The sequence below is a fragment of the Eutrema salsugineum genome, unplaced genomic scaffold (assembly GCF_000478725.1).
Source record: "Eutrema salsugineum unplaced genomic scaffold, Eutsalg1_0 scaffold_11, whole genome shotgun sequence".
Taxonomy (NCBI): domain Eukaryota; kingdom Viridiplantae; phylum Streptophyta; class Magnoliopsida; order Brassicales; family Brassicaceae; genus Eutrema; species Eutrema salsugineum.
This window is the reverse complement of record NW_006256901.1, coordinates 4,918,640-4,940,357: the sequence shown is the minus strand read 5'-3', so window position 1 is coordinate 4,940,357 and position 21,718 is coordinate 4,918,640. Positions and strand designations below refer to the sequence as shown.

The following is a 21,718-nucleotide window of genomic DNA, read 5'->3' as shown; positions in this document are numbered from 1 at the left end:
TCAGTCTAGAGACAAACTATACAGTTTACTATATCAAATAAAATTTCAATATTAAAAGATATTATTACAAGAGTATGTAAATGTGTTATTTATAACATCTGTGTTGATCAAATTGTATTTTTTTAAAAACGAAAAATATAAAATAAAGTGAATTATATGAATTATATATGAAAAATAATGTACGAGAAGAAAAAAAACAGTAATAGAAAACATAATAAAAAGAAAATCAACTTTGGACAAGTAAAGTAAATTTTATATGTGAAAACTAATAATGACTAAACATAGAACGATTTAAGCCTAACTTCACTATGTTTATAGAAATCATCAATGAAAAACTAATAAAAGAGATACTATTTACACATACACAATAACTTATTTCTAATTAAAATTTAAAATTCATACCACAAAATTTAGATATATCATGGTGGCCTAAGGCAGCCGCCTTTTTAAACACAAGGTGAGCACGGCTCTGCCTAAGGACCTAAAATGCATGGAATAAGATATGCTTTGGAATGGAATATACAACCTAAATGATGCAAATTATAAACATATCAGCACAAACGATTTTGTTCCAATCTTTTTTTTTTTCACATCTGGAGCAGCTGCAGCATGGAGTAGTAGAGGTAGCATTCGAGCGTAAGGTTTGCATGACTTGAAAATCTGGTCATCACTTTGGTAGCTGATAATGTTGTCGAAGATCTTAATACGACGTTCAACTAACTCGATCTCAAGTGCAACCCAATGAAATTCAGCCACATTGTGCGTGAGATATAACAAATCAACATCCTCCACCCATTTCTTGTTTGTTATATTATACCTTGGATACTGACCGTTCTAGTTTTGAAAATAAAGCTCCGGAAACATCCAATTCTTCTCTTTCCCTTCGAAGTTGTTCTTGTAGTCAAAACACCATTGGCTCAAAAACCAAGGGTCAAGGAATGCTATCATATCCGTCCTAAAGGGAGTATGTTCTCGCATAGACCTCATTCAAAGCATATGCATTGCAGAGCACAAATGCTGAAAAAAAAAACATAAGGATTAGAAGCTGCTAACTGAGTAATATGAAATATGAAACCCAGAATATCCTTTGAAGTTGTCATACCATATCTCCTAGCCACCCGAATTCGTGGTCTGTTTTCGGCCAAAGTTCTTTAGGAGTCATGATCTTAACATAAAACTTTAAATTTGCATTGCTACTAGGTAAAGGGTTGTCCCTATACGTAGTTGTAAATTTAACAAATTGCAGAGAACTTCAGTTATAGAAGTTAATTTGTAGATAGCAGAAAACTTACATATCATGATTAATGAACGCCATAAGCTTCTCCACCTTTGATGCCAAAACCTTCTCAAAGGGATTGTATGAATCATTTGATGGGTGACACCCAAACATAACGCGTTTGACGCCAGAGTTGCCAATGTAAGGGCTTCTTTGAGACGCCACAAGGGAGATGTTATGCTTATCTATAGCGACACATTCCTGTCTCATAACGCAATCATCCCTCCTTGTCATTGCAAGTAGCTTATCCAATGCCAGACCAAATCCCTTCGAGTGTTCTCCAAATGATACTAAACCTTCAGAAATAGATACTGCAGGCGCCTCCTTTTTCTTCAAATCCAAAATTTCTTTTCCCACTTTTTTCTTCGAAGAGCCATTACGTTTTCCTGATTTTGGAGTCTTCTCTTCTGGTTCTTTCTTTATTTCTCGGGGAGTTGTTGGGGTAGCTTTTGGATTCCTCACCAAACAAGCTACCTGAAATGAATCTTCGGATGTTTCCTTCATTTTTAAAACCCAAGACTGTTAAAAACAATGGACAAAGTTAGCACATAACAACAAAACTACTACTATAAACAAAAACTACTACTACTAATCGTATAGCAAATTTTCAAACCAACTTCTATCCCTTTATCCAAAGTAAACAGAAGACAAAACCAAACAAATATCCAACCACAACAAAACAAAAAACAAGGAGAGAAGGGACAATCAAAACAAGATGAAAAACGAACATAAAACAAAGGAAAAAAATAGAAGGGAAAAAACATTTGCAATCCATTCATTCGATTTATCAGATGTCCCTAGCATGGTTCAAATTCTCTCCGGTAACCGCTAAGTATCTTTCTGCCAAAAAAAATTAAGTTCATGAGTACAATTTGGTCGTCCATTCGTATTATTAATAACTGTGAAAAGAGATCTTAGAGTCTATAATAGAAAACACTTACCTGCTCGTTATTGTCATCACCAACATCATCACCATCACTGGCAGCAGACTGACCGTCCTCAGCAACATCAGCTACATCCTCTGTTCCTCGAGCTTGCTTCATCCTCGTTACATCACTCTCGACATTTCCAATCTTCTGATACAAGGACACAAACTTCAAATAATTTTTGATCAAACTTTGAGTTGTTGTCTATAGCGTCCACCTTAGAACTCAAACTCTCAAACAGAGTCACTAATCCAGAGGACCAAAGTTGTCTCTCCAAGGCTCTATCACCGCTAGTATCACCTTTATGGTTTCTCTTTCTCCTTACGTCTTGTAATCTAACATCCATATCAGTCGAAACATCCTCAGTCTCCTCCTCACTCACTATCTCTTTCCCTTTACTTCTCCGCATTTTTTTCCCATCTTCTCTTGAGGCTTCTTCTTCATCACTTCTTTTGTTCTTCTTCTCTTGCACAACCTTCTTCTCCTTCTGTGGGGCCTTGTTGATGTGTGACTTGATGTGTGTCGAGAGTTGTCAAGTTTTACCCTAAATGAAATCAATAGCCACAAGTGCACAGCTGATCGATTGTAGTACTTTGGGATCGAATCCACAGGGAAAGAGGATCTTTCCTGCAAAAGCCTTCGAAAGAAATATAAAGTATGGAAGTCTAGAACCAGGCGAGTTTTGGTAGGGTTTTGGTGGTGTGTTTAAAACGTAATAACAAATCTTAAAGAGAAAATACGGGAATTAAAATGACCTAATAACTAAACTTAATGAAAACAAGTAAAAACGAGAAAAACAGCTAAACCTAATTGCTTTAATAAAAATCGATTGGGAGAATGAAAATACTAGACTAAAACTTGAATAAAAATCGGTGTAAATCTATAGGAAAGAAAGCGCTGGGGTTCAAGGAAGTTTTCTCAGGGGTATGAACGATTCAAAACATAGCTAGAGAGTAAATTTGATAAGATCTTAGCTTAAACTTTTCGAACTGGAGTCACGGACGTATGAATACGCCACTGTCGTGATCATAGACAACTATCTCTCTCAACCCTGACCAGTAGGGTTCCACTCTAGCCCTGGAAAAGAAGAGATGCATTATGTTTAAGACTTGTCACCATTCACAAATCGCCCATAGGTAGGTTTCCACTCCTATGTTTGTTTTGCTCTCCCAACCTAGATCTGACACCGGATGAACACTTTTGTGTTACCAAGCATGTGGATCAGATTGTAGTTCATGACGCTACTCTCATGTAGTAAAAACGAATTCAGAAGAAAAAGTTCTAAGATTCGGCTCAATAGCTCATGGAATCCTCACCGAACATATATATCCCCATCGAAAATCCCTTAGACCCAACAATAAAACTACTCAGACATGATAAACGAAATCAAAAACATAGTATGAAAAAGTAGTACAGAAACCGAAATTGAAAAAGAAAGAACAGGGGTTCCAGAGATAGATCTCTCTCTCTCTAAAATCTAAAAACAAAGCTTAAAGTAAAATTTCTGTAAAGTATTTCGTCTCTCCTCTTCTCTCTTTAAAAACGACCTAAATGATATGTATTTATATTCTCCAATACTCTCTGGTGTCTAGGGTTCCGGAATTGAGACCGAGAAAATGATACGGGCTTCAGAAATGAGCCTTCGAACTCGGAGTTAGCTGGCCGCGGTTGGGATGTGCTTGACCGTGGGGAATGGATGGCTGGCCGCGGTCGGGGAGCTTGTGACCGTGGGGAATGGCCTGTTGCCGCGGGTGGAAACGCTTGCCTGGTGGTTTACGAGACATCTTGCTCTTCGCATATCTTTTGATTGAACCGTTGGATTTCCAAGCTGTAAAGTGTGCTGGAAAGCTAATACTTCCATCTTTGAGATCTACAAATTTGAGCTGGATCAGACGATGAGAAGGCCTTCAATCGGGGGTGAACTTTTGACGGTTTGACTCTGAGCTAAAAATCTGGTCTTCTATCCATTTTGTTAAGCTTTTCCCTAAGTTTTCTGAAAAGAGTCTTGGGACTAAAAATACTAGAAAAATGTAATAAAAGTACTAGAAAGTAATTAAAAACATAGAAAAATTATTTCAAAAAGTGGTCAAAATACGGTGTTATCAACTCCCCCAGACTTAAACCTTTGTTTGTCCTCAAACAAAGCAAAAGTCTAAACTGGCTAAGTGAAAACAAAAATAGGGAATGCATAAATCTCAGAGACATGAACTCCTAAACTAGGACCAAAGATCGTGCATCAATCCATAAGTTAGTCTAGAAAATTCTCACCATTACACAAAAGATACTAGTCCACTTTTTCCATCATGCAAAACTTAAACAATCTAAATCTTGATTCTAGTCAACTAGCTCTCTACATTCATTAAGTGAAATAGTGAATTCTCATTAAAGACATCATCCTGGGTAGACGGCGTTTGGCATTAAAGGGCTGTTTAAGTGGTGGAGTTAAAGTGTTTCAGGTTACCTGATGAATCTGGAGGATGCAAGATAATATTCAAAACCGCAAGAGAGATAAGGACCTGTTGATGACCGCGATTTTCAGTCACTTCTTCTTGTCCAGTGTTGTTGCATAATCTTTCCTCCTTTGTTGTAAACAGCTATTCCCCCAGACTTAGATTCTTTCCGGGAATCAGAAAATTATCTCTAAAACTCCATAAAATCGAAATCCAGTTGCCTAAGGACTTAAAATTCGACCTCTCTAAACTCTCTAAGGCTTTTATTTCCTTTCCTTTCTTATTTTCAGAATTTTATTTTTTTTAGAAAGGAAATGCCTTTTAAAGAGAGAGAGACTAGAGGACGAGATTGTACCAAAATTTGAGATTTTTCTAAGGCAAACTGAGCTTCCTCTTGAGTTGAATCCTTCTGGGAACTTTTCTGGCAAATCGCAGGTCTCTGTCTTTGGAGACTGAAAACTGCGTCATTCCTCTTTCTCTCCAATGTTTTTACACATATCTGCATATAAGACAGTGGAAAACAAGAGTGCATGTGGTTTGAAAGAGGACTGGTTAAGGTGGGGATGTAGCTAAAGATGAACTAGCCATTCAGGATCAACTGAGAGTGGTAAAAAGGGTAAAGGAGTCCTGAATGTATGATTCGTTTCCCTGATCTAATGCTTCAATGAGAGAATTAAGTCCAATTTAAGTCCAAATAAAACAGAGCTAGTGTATTCCTTCATCTAAATCAAAATCATTCAAATTCCTCTGGGGTACTTCATTTCAAATGTGCTTAGCTACCGCTTAGTCTTGTCCTAAATCATGAATGATCATGTCACTAGGAACAGTTTAAAAGCACACAGTCAACTATCATCGATTCATGTTCACCATTCCCTTTAAAACGTATTTTGTTTTGAAAACCGATTTTGAAAAACTTTAAGGAAAATGCAAAAAGTGTAGATAATGCAAGACTCATGAAAGAAAAGTAGTAAGAAAGGGATGAAATCCCTCCCCAGACTTAAATCACATTGTCCTCAGTGTGAAACAAGTCGAGATTGGATGAGAAAAATGCATAGATAATTGAATTGGTAAGGCCAAAGAGAACTTACCTGGATCCGGGATGCTGGTGGAGATGGACCGGATTCATTCGAAGAGGTTTTGGGAAGGTGATAGGTGGTGATGAAGGTGGTGGGAAGTGATGAATGAGGTGGAGTGGGGCTTGGTGAGGTGGAATGAGGTGAAGTGGGTTTTTGTGGTCGGGTATCATGTCAACGACCATTTGCCGCGGTCAGAGGTCAAGCGACCGCGGTAAAGTGGTGCTCGGCCGCAGTCAGAAAGATGCGACCGCTATCGAAGAGCTGTTTCCCGCGGTCATAACGCCTGCGACCGCGGGGGCTTATATCGCAGCCTATTTCCTGCTTCTTCTTGGTTCCTGCTAGGCCGAGCAGTCAGGGACCATCCTTCTTTTTGGTCTTGTCGGTTTTTTTTTTTGTTTTTTTTTTGGCTTTTTTGTTTTATAAGAAACACCTGAACTAAGAAAAAGAAAAAGATCAATAGAAAAAGAAAGAAAAATCCTAAAGAAAACAATACCTAAATTGGTTGCCTCCCATTAAGCGCTTCTGTTTTAAGTCGTTTAGCTCGACTTTGGTGTTAGAAGTGGCTTAGTCCAATGAAGAAGACCTTGTCCTGAGACAAGTCTTTTTTGACATCTCCTTGCTTTGCCTACCAGGTTCTTCGTCACTCCAAAGTTCTTCTTCAAACTCTTCTGTTGCAGAACGTTTTCCTGTTTTGCTGTTGTATGGGACAGCTTCTGTGAAGACATATTTGTCGATATTAGCAAATGAAATCCTCCGGTATGGCCAGTCCATTATAGCTTCGGAAGTTGCTAGAAAAGACCATCCGAGAATCACTGGATGTGTTGCGTCTCTCGTTTCGACAATGTAGAAGTCGACATGCACGATGCAATCTCCTATTCTCAAAGGAATGTCATGAGCTATTCCTTGAAGTGTTGCATTGGAGTCATCAGCTAGACTTGCTCTAGTCCTGCACAGGTGCTTAATACCAAGTCTCAAACCAATTGCCTTGGATATCATGTTAAGACAAGCTCCAGAATCACTAAGCACGTTTTTAAACATTTCACCTCTAATTGAACAAGAGATGAGAAACTGACCTGCACCTTCGATTTTGTGAAGTGTTCGAACAGGTTTACCTCTTCTGGCATGATTGAACAAGTCTTCTATTTCAGGAATTGATTCCTTGCTCTCACAGAAGTAATAGCCTATCATGAAGTCCTTGCAAGCTCTGGCAAAGGTGATTCCTTCAGGTAAATTTCGAAATACATCATTGAATTCGTCAAGCTTTTCTTTGCTGATTTTGTTGGTGTAGTGGCTACATTTTTCAGGTTTTTGAAGGTGAATCGCATAGACAGCTGCTTCTGGTGATGTCATGTATCGAGCTCGCATAAAGTATCTATGGATATCCTCTTTAGACTCCTTGTAGTACCTGAAACAGACTTGCAAACGACCAAGCTTCCAGATTTCATCAAAGCTTAGGTGAGCAGGAAATGACCTGACCATATTGTTGAACTCTGTGAGCTTCTCCCTACTGATATTGTTAGTGATCCATTGAATTTCTCCTGAACTGTCTTCTGAGGAATATCCTGCGTTTGGATCTTCTACAAACAACCCATACTCTTCATCTTCAGAGTATTGTTGTTCATACTCATCTTTACAAGACAAGGCCATGTGGCAGGGCAATGACTTGTCTTCGATTTCAGATCTTTGGGTGCTGATGGAGCAAACTAGTTGTTTATGGAAGGGTTTAGTCATTCCAGGAGGTGTATCAGTCGCACAACTGCTTGTATGAGCGAACGGGGCTGTTCTGGAACGTTTTTTTGGTTTGCCTTGACTGCAGGAGACGCGACCGCGGGAAAACGTCCATGGGGCGCGGGTAGGCCGAGCACGACCGTGGGAGAAGGCATCTTGGCCGCGGTCGGAAGCGACGCAACTGCGGGAAAATGCCTCCGAGTTGATTGTCTGTTGTTATTTGCTCCTTCGCTTCCTGGATGATCTCCTGGTTCTTCTGGCTTGATGTACTTCCTCTCTGGACTTGAGTCATTAGTTTTGGTTGCTGGAATCTGCTCTCCAAGTCCTTGTATGATCTCCTCAACCTTTTCTTCAACTTCATCAAGAGCATAGACTACTTTGTCCATGGTTGAGGCAAGCTCTTCGGTTTTGTCAATGACTTTGTAAACCTTCTCTGAAACTTCGACTGTGAAGTCATAAGACTCGTTCTTATCTTCGTTGAGGGCTTTTTCCACATCATCAAGTTTGAAATCCAGGTCCATGACTTTTTTTTTAGTGTTGCGAAGCTCGTAGGTGTGCTTCGCTTGCTCTTCCTCCATGTTGTCGAACCTGTTAGTGATCATAGCTGCGTCCTTGGTTGCTCGTTCTTCTATTGATTTGACTTCTGAAGCTAGGTTATCGATCTTCTCATTGAAAAGTTTTGATATCCTGTCAATCCTTTCGTTTAGAGTGGCAGTAGCGGTCACTTGAGCTTGTATGAACTGCTTGATTACGCCTTCGAGCTGACTCAATCGGTTACTGAGCTGGACATTCTCATCTTGCTGGAGAACCTGGTGAGGTAGGCGATACATAGATGGTCTGGGGTTTACCATTGGAGGCACGTAGGGCTCGTTCAGGAACGTTTTGTAGTCTTCGGTTCGAACTTCTTCGTAGAGATCTCGTAGGTATTGCTTTTCTCTGCGTCTGTGGCTTGAGGAGTGTTGTAAAAACCTCCCTCATAGTAGGGATTTTGATTTATAGGATCCATTGCTTCGAAAATGGAAATAAAATAACCGAAAAATGGAAATATGCTGAAAAAGGGGTTCTAGAGTCGATTTACTAACCTTTCTTAGGGTTTTGCGGAAAAGAAAACGGGTGCCTTCCCCGGCAACGGCGCCAAAAACTTGATGTGGGACTTGATGTGGGACTTGATGTGGGACTTGATGTGTGTCGAGGGTTGTCAAGTTTTATCCTAATTGAAATCAATAGCCGCAAGTGCACAGCTGATCGATTTTAGTACTTAGGGATCGAATCCACAGGGAAGGAGGATCTTTCCTGCAAAAGCCTTCGAAAGAAATATAAAGTAAGGAAGTCTAGAACCAGGCGAGTTTTTTGAGGGTTTTGGAGGTGTGTTTAAAACGTAAAAACAAATCTTAAAGAGAAAATACGGGAATTAAAATGACCTGATAAGTAAACTTAATGAAAACAAGAAAAAACGAGAAAAACGGCTAAACCTAATTGCTTTAATAAAAATCGATTGGGAGAATGAAAATACTAGACTAAAACTTGAATGAAAATACTAGACTAAAACTTGAATGAAAATCGGTGTAAATCTATAGGAAAGAAAGCGCTGGGGTTCAAGAAAGTTTTCTCAGGGGTATGAACGATTCAAAACATAGCTAGAGAGTAAATTTGATAAGATCTTAGCTTAAACTTTTCGAACTGGAGTCACGGACGTATGAATATGCCACTGTCGTGATCATAGACAACTATCTCTCTCAACCCTGACCAGTAGGTTTCCATTCTGGCCCTGGAAAAGAAGAGATACATTATGTTTAAGACTTGTCAGCATTCACGAATCGCCCATAGGTTGGTTTCCACTCCTATGTTTGTTTTGCTCTCCCAAACTAGATCTGACACCGGATGAACACTTTCGTGTCACCAAGCATCTGGATCAGATTGTAGTTCATGACGCTACTCTCATGCAGTAAAAACGAATTCAGAAGAAAAAGTTCGAAGATTCGGCTCAATAGCTCACGGAATCCTCACCGAACATATATATCCCCATCGAAAATCCCTTAGACCCAACAATAAAACTACTCAGACATGATAAACGAAATCAAAAACATAGTATTAAAAAGTAGTACAGAAACCAAAATTGAAAAAGAAAGAACAGGGGTTCAAGAGATAGATCTCTCTCTCCCTAAAACCTAAAACAAAGCTTAAAGTAAAAATTCTGTAAAGTATTTCGTCTCTCCTCTTCTCTCTTTAAAAATGACCTAAATAATATGTATTTATAGTCTCCACTACTCTCTGGTGTCTAGGGTTCCGGAATTAAGGCTGGGAAAATGATACGGGCTTCAGAAATGGGCCTTCAAACTCGGAGTTAGCTGGCCGCGGTCGGGATGTGCGTGGCCGTGGGGAATGGATGGCTGGCTGCGGTCGGGGAGCTTGTGACCGCGGGGAATGGCCTATTGGCCGCAGGTGGAAACGCTTGCCGGCTGGTTTACGGGACAACTTGCTCTTCTCGTATCTTTTGATTGAACCGTTGGATTGCCAAGCTGTAAAGTGTGCTGAGCTGGATCTGACAGTGAGAATGCCTTCAATAGGGGGTGAACTTCTGACGGTTTACTCTGAGCTAAAAATCTGGTCTTCTATCCATTTTGTTAAGCTTTGTCCTAAGTTTCCTGAAAAGAGTTTTGGAACTACAAATACTATAAAAACGTAATAAAAGTACTTAAAAGCAATTAAAAACATAGAAAAAGTATTTCAAAACGATCCATAAAAGTGGTCAAAATACGGTGTTTATCACTTGTCAACGGAATCATCATCACTCTCATTTTCATTCCTACTCTTTGACCGCTCCGACTTTTCTTTCTCACTTGTACCCTTGGCAGACTTTGCTTTCTTACTCTTTGTCTTCTGAACTTTAGAACCACCATCAGGGGCACAATCTACATCACTCGGTTCATCCCAAAAACTGACATTAAGTCGGCCATGCTTTATTTCTCCTACCAGATTTTTCAGGCTACCATCAGTGTTTCATCTGGCCAAGAAGGAAATAGATGTTGCTCTTCCTTGTCCACCATATTACTCACACGTACCTACAAAGAAACATCAAAGAAACATCATTTTAAAAAAAACATAGATACTCATCAAATGAATAATGTAATGAAGTGTAAATCATCAAAAACTTGAATAGACTACCTAGTGCTAAACACTCTGTATACTTGAAAACAAATATGCCACAATCACCGGTCAGTATGTTCTATGACAATTGTTTTATTCTGTATGGCACAAACGATTTTGTTCCAATCTTTTTTTCACATCTGGAGCAGCTGCAGCATGGAGTAGTAGAGGTAGCATTCGAGCGTAAAGTTTGCATGACTTGAAAATCTGGTCATCACTTTGGTAGCTGATAATGCTGTCGAAGATCTTAATACGACGTTTAACTAAGTCGATCTCAAGTGCAACCCAATGCAATTCAGCCAAGTTGTGCGAGAGATATAACAAATCAACATCCTCCAACCATTTCTTGTTTACCTTGGATACTGACCGTTGTAGTTTTCGAAATAAAGCTCCAGAAACATCCAATTCTTCTCTTTCCCCTCGAAGTTGTTCTTGTAGTCGAAACACCATTAGCTCACAAACCAAGGTTCAAGGAATGCTATCCTATCCATCCTAAAGGGAGTCCATTCTCGCATAGACCTCCTTCGAAGCATATGCATTGCAGAGCACAAATGCTGAAAAAAGAAAACATAAGGAACTGCGTAATATGAAATATGAAACACAGAATATCCTTTGAAGTTGTCATACCATATCTCCTAGCCACCCGAATTCGTGGTCTGTTTTTGGCCAAAGTTCTTTAGGAGTCATGATCTTAAGATGAAACTTTGAATCTGCATTGCTACTAGGTAAAGGTTTGTCCCTATACATAGTTGTAGACAAAATTAATAATTTAACTCATTGCAGAGAACTTCAGTTATATAAGTTAATTTGTAGATGGCAGGAAACTTACATATCTTGATTAATGAACGCCATAAGCTTCTCCACATTTGATGCCAAAACCTTCTCAAAGGGATTGTATAGATCATTTGATGGGTGACACCCAAACATAACGCGTTTAACGCCAGAGTTGCCTATGTAAGGGCTTCTTTGAGACGCCGCAAGGGAGATGTTACGCTTATCTATAGCGACGCATTCCTGTCTCATAACACAATCATCCCTTCTTGTCATTGCAAGTAGCTTATTCAATGCCACACCAAATCCCTTTGAGTGTTCTCCAAACGATACTGAACCTTCAGAAAGAGATACTGCAGGCGCCTTCTTTTTCTTCAAATCCAAAATTTCTTTTCCCACTTTTTTCTTCGATGAGCCATTACCTTTCCCTGATTTCGGAGTCTTCTCTTCTGGTTCTTTCTTTATTTCTCGGGGAGTTTATTGGGGTAGCTTTTGGATTCCAATAAATGAATCTTCGGATGTCTCCTTCATCTTTAAAACCCAAGACTGTTAAAAACAATGGATAGAGTTAGCACATAACAACAAAACTACTACTATAAACAAAAAACTACTACTACTAATCATATAGAAAATTTTCAAACCAACTACTATCCCTTTATTTAAAGTAAACAGATGACAAAACCAAACAAATATCCAAACACAACAAAACCAAAAACAAGGAGAGAAGGGACAATCAAAACAAGATGAAAAACAAACATAGAAGGGAAAAAAATTTGCAATCCATTTATTCGATTCATCAGATGTCCCTAGCATGGTTTAAATTTTCCCCGGTAACCGCAAATTATCTTTCTGCCAAAAAAATTAAGTTCATGTGTACAATTTTGTCGTCCATTTGTATTATTAATAACTGTGAAAAGAGATATTACAGTCGAAAATAGAAAACACTTACCTGCTCGTTATTGTCATCACCAACATCATCACCATCACCGGCAGCAGACTGACCGTCCTCAGCAGCATCAGCTACATCTTCTGTTCCTTGATCTTGCTTCATCCTCGTTACATCACTCTTGACATTTCCAATCTTCTGATACAAGGACACAAACTTCGAATCAATTTGATCAAACTTTGAGTTGTTGTCTATAGCGTCCACTCAAACTCTCAATCAGAGTCATTAATCCAGAGGACCAAAGTTCTCTCTCAAAGGCTCTATCACCACTAATATCACCTTTATGGTTCCTCTTTCTCCTTACGTCTTGTAATCTGACATCCATATCAGTCGAATCATCCTCAGTCTCCTCCTCACACACTATCTCTTTCCCTTTACTTCTCCGGATTTTTTTCCCATCTTCTCTTGAGGCTTCTTCTTCATCACTTCTTTTGTTCTTTTTCTCCGAAATCATCATCACTCTCATTTTCATTCCTACTCTTTGACCGCTCCAACTTTTCTTTCTCACTTGTACCCTTGGCAGACTTTGCTTTCTTACTCTTTGTCTTCGAAACCTTAGAACCACCATCAGGGGCACAATCTATATCACTTGGTTCACCCCTAAAACTGACATCAAGTCGGCCATGCTTTATATCTCCTACCAGATTTTTCAGGCTACCATCAGTGTTTCATCTGGCCAAGAAGGAAATAGATGTTGCCCATCCTTGTCCACCATATGCCTCACTAGTACCTACAATGAAACATCAAAGAAACATCATTAAAAAAAAAAATAGATGCTCATCAAATGAATAATGTAAAGAAGTGTAAATCGTCAAAAATTACCCTGCCATGTTCTTGCGTTTCTTGCAGCACATATGCGTCAAATTAAAACTCTTTCGACTTGATCTGTAACGAAGAAGAGGAATCACATCTACTGCATTGTTCCTATCACCAAATTTTTCTGCCAAGAAAGGCAGCGACTCGTATCCCCAACTGATCAAAGCATGAACAAAACCATGTACCACATAGCTATTCTTCTCGAGGCAGACAATTTCTATCGAATTAATCACGCTTTCAAATCCAACCCTTCCCAACAGAAACCTCTCAAATGCATCCAATCCAAGACTCTTCTCGCATACTTCATGGGGATTCTGCTGTTTTGAGATATTCCTAGAATTCCTATTGATAGAATGCACATCAATCCAATCATCTTCCTCTTCTCAAAAGTCCAAGTCCTACATCTAGAAAACACTGCTTCCAGATGTTTAAATTTTGGACCACCTCCACTTACTTTCAACTCTTTCCAGAACTCAGAGTCATCTATTTCAGGTTCGTCTTCAGCCGCCACTGCTTCACAATTCAACCCGGTAATATCCGAAAACTCATGCAGAGAGAACCTGATGGGCTGACCTCCTATCAAAATCCAAATCTCATGCCCATTTTTTCTACAGACAACTGTCTCGTCAGAAAGTTGTGAAGAAGGTTTGAAGACGATACAAAGTCCATGTCTGCCAGCTTTAAAATTACTCCAAGCTGGGAAGTCTCCTTGATGTTTTTAAACAGATCTCCACCTATTCCCTCTTTGATCCTCCCAAACAAGTTGAGGAAGCAGTAGTGATTCATGCTTCTGTTCTGCAGAGATGATTTCCCTTCAGGATTTAGTCGAGGTGGATAATCTTTACTCCCACTAGATGACGCCATAGCTGTACACATAACAAACAACTATAACTACAAGGTTATAAATCTACCGCAATAGCACTTAAAACTGTCACAACAATTTCAAATCTATCACAAAATAATTATAACCAAACTCTTCCACTATTATATTTACAATAACAAATCTGCCATTATAAGTTCCAAACAAACATTATGATAACCCGCCAAATTCAAAAACACATTTCCACTTTCTCAGAATGCATCTTCTATTGTCCCCAGAAAATAAAATAATCTATGCAGTAATGTAAAGATTTAAAAATGGTTTCCAGGATATGAAAGGACCAACAAACTTTAACCTACCATGATATAAAATTTTGTATTTGTTAACTAACCCATCTAAAATCGAAATCTCTGTATAACTCTAAAACCCATGTAAATCAAACTCTAAAAGTCTCAAAATCGATGAATAAAAACAAGGAACAAACAACAAATCATTACGGGGTTCTCAGAATTACCTTCCTCACTAGGGCTGAACCGTCGGATTTCGAGATGACGAACCGTCATTTCATCACACTCTCGAACAACGACTACGAGACCGTGCTACAACACCAGATTCTCGGGCTGGGCACAATTACTTGGTACTCATCCCATACTCGTTACTTGACCCGTACTTGCCCCATAAAACCAAGTACTTGTTTTGATCAAGTCGAGTATCAAGTATCTTAAGAAAATTACTTACAAGTATAAGACAAGTATCAAGTATTAAAAAACAATTTACTACTTGATCTTGTTGACTCGTTACTCGTTTCTAATCTCTGAATTCTTTTTAATTTTATCCCACATCGATTACAACATAAAAAAGAAAAGAAGACTCTTCTTATTTAAAGACAAATAAGTAGCTAGACTTCAATAATTAAGGCTTTTCAAAAGCTCAAAGGTCAAAATATTATATATTATCATGGGCTTCAATTAAATATGATCCGAAATTTTTATTTTTTAAGTATTTTACTTGTATTTTTACAAGTAATGGGACAAGGCAAGTAATTTGCAAGTAATAAAAATTTTGGTAAGTACTTGAAATTGCAAGTACTTGATATTAACGGGTCAAGTACAAATACATATATTTTGATACTTGAATGGGGCGGCTCAAGTATCAAGTATACCAAAAATGGCAAGTACTTGTCCCGTGCCCAGGATTCCGTGCTATAGTCGCCATAGCAACCGAAGAGAACCAGTCGCTAAAACAAAAACCCTAAATATCCATTGGCCGTCGCAACTGAAGAGAACCAGAGAGAATAGAGAGAAACACGAACCCTAAAGTTTTTTTATGTTCTTAATTAAATTATTGAAATGGTTTACATAAACAAATTAATTTCATAAATTAATTCACTAATGGCATTTCTGTAATAAAACATACCCAAAAGAATGTACAAGGTTTTAGCCAAAAATGTTGTGTTAGTTCAGTAAAGAAAACTCACCTAGGTCTTAGTCCAGTAAAGTTACTAGTTTTCTAAGTTATTTGAGGTAATTTTCCAATTTTTAATTGTGTTAATCATATTTAAATTTTGAACAGTAGCAACATTAACTTTAAATCATTCATCGAAGAATCCATCTTTATATAAAAAATGGTGATGTAAATCTATCTTTTTTCCCGATCGAACTTGTTGTCGGTTAGAAACCATTTATCTCTGCTTGATCTCGACCATTATTTTGGTCAAAATACATCAATTTTTTCGCTTCTAGGCTACGGATTTGGTCTTACATTTTTTACTAAATATGGAATCTCTTAATAAAATTATAACTTTCTTCTTCAGTATTTAATTTATTACCAAAAAAGGTTAGATATGCCAAAAATGAAAAAGACACCATTGTTCCATGTTATAAAAAGGGTTCAACAATAGCTAAAACTCTCTCAGATAACACCATCTTCAACATCTTTTTTTGTAATAATATTCTCGACAAAATAATGGAGAAGATATCAATGAAGTTTTCTTTCGTTGCCTTCTTAGCCATTGCATCCGGTAATATTCATATTTCGTAAGTATGAAAAAAAAACATATATATGAAAGTTTATATTTCTAAGTATATATATATATATTGGTTTGGATTGGTTTGCAGTGATTAGTATCGTAACAGTTACAAATGTTGAAGCAAAGCGTTTATTACCTGTAGAAGCTCCTCAGCTTATGTTGGATGATGAAGATAATTCACCGCAGGCTGTATTATGAAAGTTCCACATCAGTAGTTGAAGAATTGTAAAGTAGTATATAAAAGGTAAATGCCAATCCACTTAAAACCAACTGGCGATAAGTGGATTGTCATTTATCATTTATATACTGCTTTACAAATTCTCCAACTACCGATGTGGGACTTTCACAAAATACTCCTCCTCACGCTTAAGCCATTCAGGATTGAAGCGTGGAGATTTGTGCGAACAAACATCCACAGGGAGGACCCAAAGATCGGGTGGCTCTAATGCCTAAGAAATTCAGGAGTATGATCGAAGTGTATGAAATCTCTATGATATATCTCATGTTCAACATATCTTTCTCTACAGTGACCATAATTCATATCCTCGAACCTTTCAATTTCGTTTAGAAGATTGAGATGTCTGATTCAGATTCCCAATAACATTCATCAGAAGAAAGTTCTTTAAACTTCACCAGATACTCCTTCTCATCATTTTCTCCTCTGCAAGAAATGATTCGGTCCACTGTGGTCCCCTCAGCAGGAATGGCCACACAGTCTTCTCCCTTGTAACTCACTGACTCCATTTTAAAATGAAATTTCCTCACTCTTGTTTTTAAATCAGGGATAGATGTGTAAGCCTTTTCTAATTCCTCCTCTGGAAACCAAATCCGACAATCGAAGAGAAATGGCTAGCTTGGTTGATAGGCTACGTGTACGACCAGACCATACACCAGTTTATACCTATAGTGATTCCGATTCCGAATCCGAAATAGACTTTGTTCTCAACAAGGATCTGACTACTAAACAGGTTGAAGGGGTAGCCAAAAGGAAACCAGTTAGTCCTCTTATCGAAATTGAGAAGATTCTGAACTGTGAAAAGGGTCCTACGGCATCTATAGATCTGGATTCCAATAATGTGGTACCAACACCAGTGTTTGTCAAGCAATATCTATTGAACTGGAAGGGCTTATCGTACCTGCACTGCTCTTGGGTGCCGGAGGAGGAATTCGATATGGCTTAGAAATATATCCTTCGTTTAAAAACAAGGATGAAGAAATTTCATTTTAAAATGGAGTCAGTGAGTTACAAGGGAGAAGACTTTGTGGCTATTCCTCCTGGATGGACCACTGTGGACCAGATCATTTCAAGCATGGGAGAAGATGATGGGAAGGAGTGTCTGTTGAAGTTCAACTTTCTTATGATGAATGTTATTGGAAATCTGAATCAGACATCTCAGCCTTCGAGAACAAAATTTAAAGGTTCGAGGATATGAATTCTGGTCACCACAGAGACAAATATGTTGAACATGAGAGAAATCATAGAGATTTCATATACTTCGATCATAATATGAATTTCTTTAAGGCTCATTGCATCCGTACCACCTTAGAGGGCTGAACTTTTTGTGGTTTTTGTGGTAAAAGCGAACTCATGTAATTCTTGCAGATGATGTGGGACTTTCACAATAGGCTGTAAAACCACAAGCTTTTCTATGCGATCCAAAGTGTCATGTGATTTGTATGAGTCGTTGTTTTTGTATATGCAATTTTGTGTTTGATCTCGTTAAATTGAATTAATAAGATATGTGATCACTAATAATAAAATATATTTGGTATTTGTCGTGAAAATTATATTAGGCATACTGATGATTATTGAGCTTTTCTTTAAGGTTAGAAAGATGGAAAAATATGTCAATAAATGCACAATAAGAAAATGTTATGTTTTTCTACCATCAGTCATCATTGATAATCCTTGGAAGTTGGCAGTGCCGTGCCAACATATTTACAGGTCTAAGACAATTTATAAAATCGTGTCCTTTATTAAATGTATAATTTTTACAAATCACAAAAGTTGGATATTTCGAACAGTAAAATATATATCACTGAAATGTAAAATTATATATAAAATAAATATATAAGATATTTTAATGAGTTTGTCATTTAAAAATATATTAAAGTACCAAATATTTATTAAAACATATTAACATGTTAGAATAAAAATATAAAATATGTGGATAATTAAAATTAAATTCATTAGATTTATAGTAAAAGGATGAGAAATAAATTATAATTCGAAAGTAAAAACTACTATTACAAGACTTGAATTCGTGAATACAAAATCTCCTACAAACTCTAACAACAAACCTTTCACTAACTTAATTAATATTATTATTAATATGTTGCCTAAAAACTGAAATTATAGATGTAGTATTGCCTTTTTTCCACTAAGGAAGGCAGTGAGGCAAGGCTCTGGAAGTTGGGTCCTAGAAGTTACAATAAGAAAGTATCTTCAGGACATAGGATCATTTAACCGCCCATCGGAAGATCGAATACCAACTCTTCTTCGGATTTACTAAGAAGGGCTCGGAAAAAAAGATGCTTTAGGTATGAAATTGGCATGAAGTATCTTTGCTTCTTCGTCTTGTTCTCACCGACGTACACCGTAAGAAACCCTTTTGGTTCTTTGCCCTTTCCTGTTACATAGCCGGCAAGAATCTTCTTTGCAACCAAAGAGTTTCACACTAAAGCCATTTTGATTTCTGAAATATTTTATTCAGCTCCGGATGTATGGGATTAAAGGAAGAACTATGGAGGTGCAAGATATGGATTGCTTGTGGTTGATGATATTTTTTCTCATTCGGGGCTGTACATATAGATCAAGTGAATTAACTGAAACCTCAACCCTGCCTGAAATCAATTGAAAGCAATGGTGTCTACATGTGTGGGACATACAAGGATGATTTTTCCACATGGTTCTGTTCTCGCATGTAAAGCAGAGCAATTACAACCGAGACCAGGAAAACAAGACCACATGTTAAGGTATATAAAAAGAAAAGTCACCATTGTTCCATGCTATAAAAACAGTTCAACAATAGCTAAAACTATCTCAAATAACATCATCTTCAACATATTTTTCTGTAATAATATTCTTGAAAAGTAAAATAATGGAGACAACATCAATGAAGTTTACTTTCGTTGTCTTCTTAGCCGTTACATCCGGTAAAATTTATATTTCGTAAGTATGAAAAAAAAAAAATATCTATATATATATATATATATATGCACGTCTTTATTTCTAACATCATATATATTGGTTTGGCTTGGTTTGTAGTGATTACTATCGTTAAAGTTCCATACGTTGAAGCAAAACGTTTATTACCTGTAGAAGCTCCTCAGCTTATGTTGGATGATTAAGCTAATTCACCACAGGCTGCAAAACCACAAGCTTTTATATGTGATCCAAAGTGTCATGTGATTTGTACGAGTCGTTATTATTGGATATGCTAATTTTGCGTTTGATCTAATTAAATCAAATTAATAAGATATGTGATCACTAATAATAAAATAAATTTGATATTTCTTGTGTAAATTATATAATGCATACTGATGAATATTGAACTTTTCTTTAGGGTTAGAAAGATGAAAACAAATATGTCAATATATTTACAATAAGAAAATCTTAAATGTTTCTACCAACGATCATCATTGATCATCTTTGGATCCTAGAAGTTACAATAGGAAAGTATCTTCAGGACATGGGATCATTAAATGGCCCATTGAATGATCGAATATAAACTCTTCTTCTGATTTGCTGAGAAGAGCTCGAAAACAGGCTGGTTTAGGTAAGATATTGGCATGAAGTAGCTTTGCTTCTTCGTCTTGTTCTCACCGACAAACACCGCAAGAAACCCGTTTGGTGCTTTGACCTTTCCTGTTTCAGAGCCGGCAAGAATCTTCTTTGCAACCAAAGAGATTTCTCATCAAAGCCATTTTGTTTGCCTGAAAGTTTGATTTAGCTCCGGATGTATGGGATTAAGGGAAGAACTAAGGAGGTGCAAGATATGGATTGCTTGTGGATGATGATATTATTTCTCATTTGGGGCTGTATATATAGATCAAAGGAATTAGTTGAAACCTCAAACCTGTCTGAAATCAATTGAAAACAATGCCATCTACAAGTGATGGACCTACAAGGATGATTTTTTCCACATGGTTTTGTTCACACATCTAAATTAGAGCTTTTGACTACCAAGACCTAGAAAACCAGACCACATGTTAAGGCAGAGAAGAAGATTCTCCAAGTTGATTGGTAAATAATTAAATCTATCTAGCTAACCTTGCTTCAGTCTATCTACAGAGCCTTGTTTAGATAAAACACAATAAGAAAATAATTAATACATGGGACCAGATTAGTTTGGCCATAAAAATTTCCAACCTATATTTCATATTTCATGTGTTCTGGTTTAGAACTTGAAACCTGACTGTGTGAGCCAAAACTCGCACAACCAAAAATTTGTTAAGAAAAACTTAAGGGATTCGAAATTTCTAGGGTTTATCGCAAGAACAGTAAGATCAAAAGAAGGTTTTTGCGGAAAAGTGTTTAAGTCTTATTGCTCTCGAGTTGTGAAAAATTACATCATGAATTGTTTACAGTGACTATTTATATAGAGTCTATGAACCGCCTAGCCGAGAATCTCGGGAAAGATTTTCGGAATATTTCCTTATCGCTTCGTGCGACCCCCGCCATAGCACTTTGCCTAGGTTTTTTATGGGCGTAGGTCCTTTACGATCTTGGCTCATCTCATTAAAGAAGGACTGGCTCGGCCCAACACGAAGAAAAGCGGCTCGGCCCATTCTTCCTCTTGCTCAGCTCGGCCCACTCTTTGTTCTTCTCACGGCTTGGCCCATTTATCTTCTTCCACGGCTCGGCCCACTCATCTTGGTGAGCACAGCTCAGCCCAATTGTTTTGTGGGACGGCTCGGCCCATATTCGGCGGGCAGCTGTTCCTTCTTGCCAAATCGGTTTTCTTCTGTACTTACTCATTTTTGAGATGGTTTTATCCACTTGGGGTGAAACCAACCCCTACACTGACCCCATCTGACTATAATTTGTTTTGGAGAGGTTTAGCTATTAGAAACTTGTTTAAAACCACAGAGATTCAAGAGATAGGACATAAATCAGAAGAAACAAATGAAACATGATAGAACAGAACTGGGCCAATTTTGTATTTGTTGTAACAGTTAAAAAATTTAGAAGCTATGGATCAGTTAGTACAATTAGAAGCTATGTGGATCAGTTATTACATGAAGGCTTGTTAAGATATGAGACTGGCATAGAGTATCTCTGCTTGTTCATCTGGTTCTCACCGACGTACACTGCAAAAAAACCCTTTTGGTGCTTTGCTTGTTCCTGTTACAGAGCCGGCAAACATCTTCTTTGCACCAAATAGACTTTCTCACAAAAGCTATTTTGTATTATGGACGTTTGATTCTTAAACTCCTGTATAAGATAAAAGGAAGGGCTTGATGATATTCTTTCTGATTCGTGGTTGTATATCTAGATCAATTGAATGAGTTGAAACCTGAAAACAATGATTTCTTGAAGTGTGGGACTCACAAGGACACAGTTTTCCACATGTTTCTGTTTTCACAAGTAAAGCCGAGCTTTTACAATCTGTACTCACATAGAACCTAGAGAACAAGATCACATGTTAAGGGCCATCAAAGAAGTTTATCTGTGTTGATTGATGTATAATTGTCTGCATATCCCTTGATCAGATAAAAAAGAAAATAACC

The 21,718-nt window shown here is 37.7% G+C and overlaps 1 protein-coding gene and 2 pseudogenes across 1 annotated transcript; all 3 read right to left on the bottom strand.

Moving 5' to 3' along the window:
* Nucleotides 1–987: 987 nt before the first annotated feature.
* Nucleotides 988–2,611, bottom strand: LOC112089742. Its single transcript, XM_024160495.1, has 5 exons — nt 2,420–2,611; nt 2,218–2,352; nt 1,293–1,795; nt 1,103–1,214; nt 988–1,017 (listed from the first exon to the last, which is right to left on the bottom strand). The coding sequence occupies exons 1-5, from the start codon at nt 2,609–2,611 to the stop codon at nt 988–990; spliced, it is 972 nt and encodes a 323-aa protein (XP_024016263.1).
* A 15,801-nt stretch (nt 2,612–18,412) lies between these two features.
* On the bottom strand, nt 18,413–18,673 carry LOC18025940 (annotated as a pseudogene).
* A 958-nt stretch (nt 18,674–19,631) lies between these two features.
* LOC112089953 lies at nt 19,632–19,912 on the bottom strand (annotated as a pseudogene).
* Between the last annotated feature and the right edge of the window lie 1,806 nt (nt 19,913–21,718).

What these genes read in the sequence shown, in the direction of transcription:
- LOC112089742 (XM_024160495.1), bottom strand. Translation starts at nt 2,611, where the DNA reads ATGCGGAGAAGTAAAGGGAAAGAGATAGTGAGTGAGGAGGAGACTGAG. An exon ending in GCGTTCATTAATCATGATAT is followed by an intron (nt 1,215 to 1,292) that starts GTAAGTTTTCTG and finishes AACTACGTATAG; the next exon opens with GGACAACCCTTTACCTAGTA. An exon ending in TCGGGTGGCTAGGAGATATG is followed by an intron (nt 1,018 to 1,102) that starts GTATGACAACTT and finishes TTTTTTTTTCAG; the next exon opens with CATTTGTGCTCTGCAATGCA.